The sequence below is a fragment of the Plasmodium reichenowi genome, chromosome 9 (genome assembly GCF_001601855.1).
Source record: "Plasmodium reichenowi strain SY57 chromosome 9, whole genome shotgun sequence".
NCBI classification, from domain to species: Eukaryota; Apicomplexa; class Aconoidasida; order Haemosporida; family Plasmodiidae; genus Plasmodium; species Plasmodium reichenowi.
Window position 1 is genome coordinate 926473 of NC_033654.1, and position 4754 is coordinate 931226.

The 4754-nt window shown below is 19.1% G+C and overlaps 1 protein-coding gene across 1 annotated transcript; it reads right to left on the reverse strand.

Annotated features, from left to right (window-relative positions):
- On the reverse strand, window positions 1-3840 carry PRSY57_0922500 (putative membrane protein; the record flags this gene model as incomplete). The annotated part of the gene is made up of 3 exons (XM_020114800.1): window positions 1-359; window positions 454-2342; window positions 2498-3840. Coding segments are annotated over 3 exons (3591 nt in total), but the record flags the coding sequence as incomplete, so codon positions are not given.
- Window positions 3841-4754: the final 914 nt, after the last annotated feature.

The window sequence follows — 4754 nt, forward strand, 5'->3', positions numbered from 1 at the left end:
GTTATACATAGAAATTAAGATGTTTTTAAAAACATACAATATTTCAATTTTTCGAAGAATAATATATCTTAATATTTGTGCATGTATAGCATATATAATGTATAAAAGTATATGTAAAATGAAAAGACCTATAATGAAATAATTTGTTTGTGTGATTAATATTTGTATTGTCTTGAATAATATCAGGAGAAAGATATTTAACCACGTATAGCTATTTATATTATCTATTAATATAATATTATTTAATATATTCTGACCAAATAAAAGCATATTCAAATTTATAGGGGCATAACAATATTTACATATTAAAAATAAAATGTACACACTGACTGAATATTTTAGTTCCTTATCACTAGAGGCTAAAATAAATGAATATATATATATATATATATATATATATATATATATATATATATTTCCTTTTACATTTCTTTTTTTTTATCAATTTCTTACTTGGGTGAGAACTTCTGTAGTAGTATATATACTTTATATTAAAAAGTATACGCATGAAAAGAGAAAAGTGCTTTATAAAGGATATGAAATAATGTATATTAAAGAATAAAAGAAAAAAGTACTCAAAGTTATAATTTAACTTTCTTATATGTTGATGATAATATATATAATCTCTATTATATATATTACCATTAAATGTATAAAAAAATAAAATGAATTGCTTTAAGGAGAAATAGAAAGATAAGTGTGCTATAGTATTAAATAGAGCAACAAATAAAATATCTAGAAAAGTAGAAGTTCGTATAAATAATAAAAAATAGATAAAGAAATATAGTACAGATATATATAAATATATTTTATCTATTAAAAATATTTCATTCCATTTTGAATTAAACATATTATGTGAGATATCCATATTTATATATCCTTTCAACTTATTACTATCATTATTATTATTATTATCATTATTAAATATATAAGTATAATCATCACTATGATCTTCTACATGTCTATTTATATATTTTATATCTATGGATTTATTAGGTAATGATATATGGGAATAATTATAAAGATTAAAACTGTGTGGAAATGTTAAGTTATCTTCAACAAGGTTTTTTTTTATAGGGATGTCATGTATATATATTACATCTTTATTTTGTATAAAGATATGACTTCTTAATAATATAAAAATAAAAAAAAACGTTATTCCACATTTTAATATATAATCTAATAATATTACTAACATGAATCGAAAATTTGTTATATATGAAAAAATCAACTTATCATCAAAGTATACAAAATTTACATTATTCCAACCTTTAAAAAGAAAATTATATAAAGCTAATAAATGATCTCGCACTTGAAAATGATATATAGGAATATCTCTTTTATATTTTAATTTATAAATTAATTTTAAAAAATTCCTTCTTTTTCTTCTCATACGAAATCTATCCTTCCACGAAGGCTTTAATTTGGCTTTTGTCGTTACTAATGATTTTGATGTTATTTTATTTTTCATTTTTTTAATATTTCTATATTTACAACAATTTTTTTCACTTTTGGTATTTAGAGGAGTGCTGTCATTATAATGATTACTATGTATAATATGTCTATCAATTTTATTATCTATAGAATAAATATTTTCACTTACATTTTCGATTTCCTTATTTTCTTCATTTGGATTATCATTAATATATCTTTCTACAAGTTGGTTATTATTATTATTATTATTATTTTGATCATTATTATTATCATTATTATTGTCATTATTATTATCATTATCATTATTATTATCACAACTTGTAGTACTTTTATAATTTTTCATTTCCTTTGCTAGCTTGTCATAAAATTCCTTTTGCGAATTTTTTTTGAATTCTTCCTTGAAAATTTCAAGTACTTGATTTTTCTTTTTTTTTTTCTTTTTCATTTTTTTTTTTTTTAAAATGTTTTTATTTCTTTGTTTACTTTTTTTTAATTTAAATTCTAAACTATTCCTACTTTTTACATATCCGTTAAAAAATTTTTTGTTTAATCTTGCGATAGATGTTTCATTATATAATATATTCCTTCTTCTTCTGTTTTTTTTTTTTTTTTTCTCATATAAGCTATTACGTTCCAATAAATTATTATTATTACGATCAACCATGTGTAGAATATTTGTTGATGCTTCTTTATCGTTTTCTAAATTTCCATCATTTCCATGAGCATTCGTTTCACTGTCATATTTAAATATATTGTAAAAATGAAAATCGAATTTACTCTTTTTCTTTTTATGCTTTTCTTTTTCTATAAGTCTGTACTCGTTTAGTTTGTATGATCGAAAAAGTAGAAACAAAATATTTTTTACGATAAGCGTAAGCATCACTTTATACCTAATACAAAAAAGGAGTCTGAACAAAAAAGAAAATGAAATTGTAACAGGATGGGCATACATATGGTTAAATGGGTATATGACACTTCACACAAGTATACATATATATATTTATATATATATATATATATATTTTTTTTTTTTTTTTTTTTTTTTTTTTTTTTTTTTTTTTACCTGTATATTAAAAATGGAGTGTCTATTAAAAGAAACCCAACGATAAAGTGAAATTTTGCCGTTATATACACATCCGTATATACATCCTTATATCTACTTTGATATAATTTATTCGATTTATTTTTTTTGGTTCTTGAATTTATTGAAGAGAGAGATGGTAAATATACTGAAGAAGATGCTTCATTTGATGATGTAGAATGGTGTGAATGAAATGATGACGACATAGATGATGAATATTTTTTTTTTATTAATTGTTTGGATTTATAAGAAGAAACATATGTAGATTCTTTCGAATTTAAAGATGTAATAGATGATACATTACTTTCTCTTATACTATGTATGGTACTATCCATATTATCATGATGGTAATTATTATATTGCTTTTTATTATTTTCAAATATATGATTATTTGATAATAACAAATGTTTTCCATTCTTCTTATTTTTTTTTTTTAATTGTATAGACATTTTATTTTTCGGAACGGTCATATTTTCTTTCTTATAGTCATTAACTTCATCTTTTAATTGATTATAATTTGCATTATCATCATCATCATCATAATCATCTTCATCATAATCATCATTATCATTATTCTCTTCACTACTAAGAACATTATGGTGCTTATTATTCCTATAACCCTTATCTACTTTATCATCTTGTATAATACTTAAATTTTCTCCCTGATTATATGAATAAGACTTCTCAATATTAGTATATATAGGAAAATAAAAACCAAACAATATTAATGATACTAACACAATTATTAACATAATAAATGTTTTTTGTAATTTATATATATCATTATCGTTTAATATTTTATATATACTAGTTAAATGTGAATACATAAATATGATGTCTATCAAATCAAATAAATTAATTATATTTACATCAATACTTAAAATATTTTCAATAATTATTTTATTATTTAATATGTTTTCTAAAATATTTCTACTTCTTAAAGAAAATAATAAATATATAAAAGGTGTTATATATATTAAGTTATATGCTAATATATCATTACTAAAATATATTAAAAAAATACTGTCTTTATTATCATTTATCTCTATCTTATCTTTTATAAAAAAACAAAAACTTGTCATCTTCATACTTAACGTTATCATATATATCATCCATTGATTTGATATCTTCACACCTGCATTTTTATTATCGTAAAGACTACATATTATATATAAACATAAACATATATCAACAACCATAAATATTAAATACATATAATTTTTTGTACTATTCAATATTATAAATAATAGAGATAATTGTTGTAATAATACCAAAAATACTGTAAACAAAATGTTCACAATCTCGTCCTTGTCATTTATTCTCATCTTATAAAAACAAAAATAATCATATATCACAACAAATTTTTTATTAAACACAAACACAAACACACATATATATATATATATATATATATATATATATATATATATGCATATATGCTATATATTTTTTATATATGTACATATGTGTTATATAATTTTATAATTCCCCAATATATAAAAAATTCATTAAAAAAATTATAAAATCTCACATTCTATTTTTAAAGAATAATTCATAAAATTTTCAAGGTCTAACAACTCATAATTATTTTAATTTCATACACATGGTATTTTACAACTTAGACAAAAAAAATAATAAAATAAAAAAAAAAAAAAATAAAAAAAAAAAAAATCATATCATATAAATATCATGTAAATATAATAAAATTGCCTTATGAAACTTATTTTAGCATATATCAAATATCGTACATTTTTTAAATTAAAAAAAAAAAAAAAAAAAAAAATACGGAGAAATATAAGAAAATATAAGAAAATATACATAAAATTATTTATAATATATATATGTACATATTTTTATTTATTTATATATATATATATATATATATATTCTTTATTTTTATACTTTTTAAAAAGACAACTATATTAAAAATATTAATATTAATAAGGATGGGTGGGGGGAAAATAAAAATTGACAAGAGTTTTCAAGGAAAAACCATTTATTTTATTTGTACACTTTTGTAATGAGTTCCAACATAAAAAAAATGTATTTTTAATCATAATATGTACATATAAAAATGGTTTGTATTTTTAATTATTTACATTTTAAAAATTGAAAATACATATATGATAGAATACTATAATCATAAATATTTTTAAAAATATATTTCTTATATTGTGCATTCCTTATTTATTTGTTTTTTTTTTTTTTGTTTTTTTTTTTTTTTTTTTTTTTTTTTTTT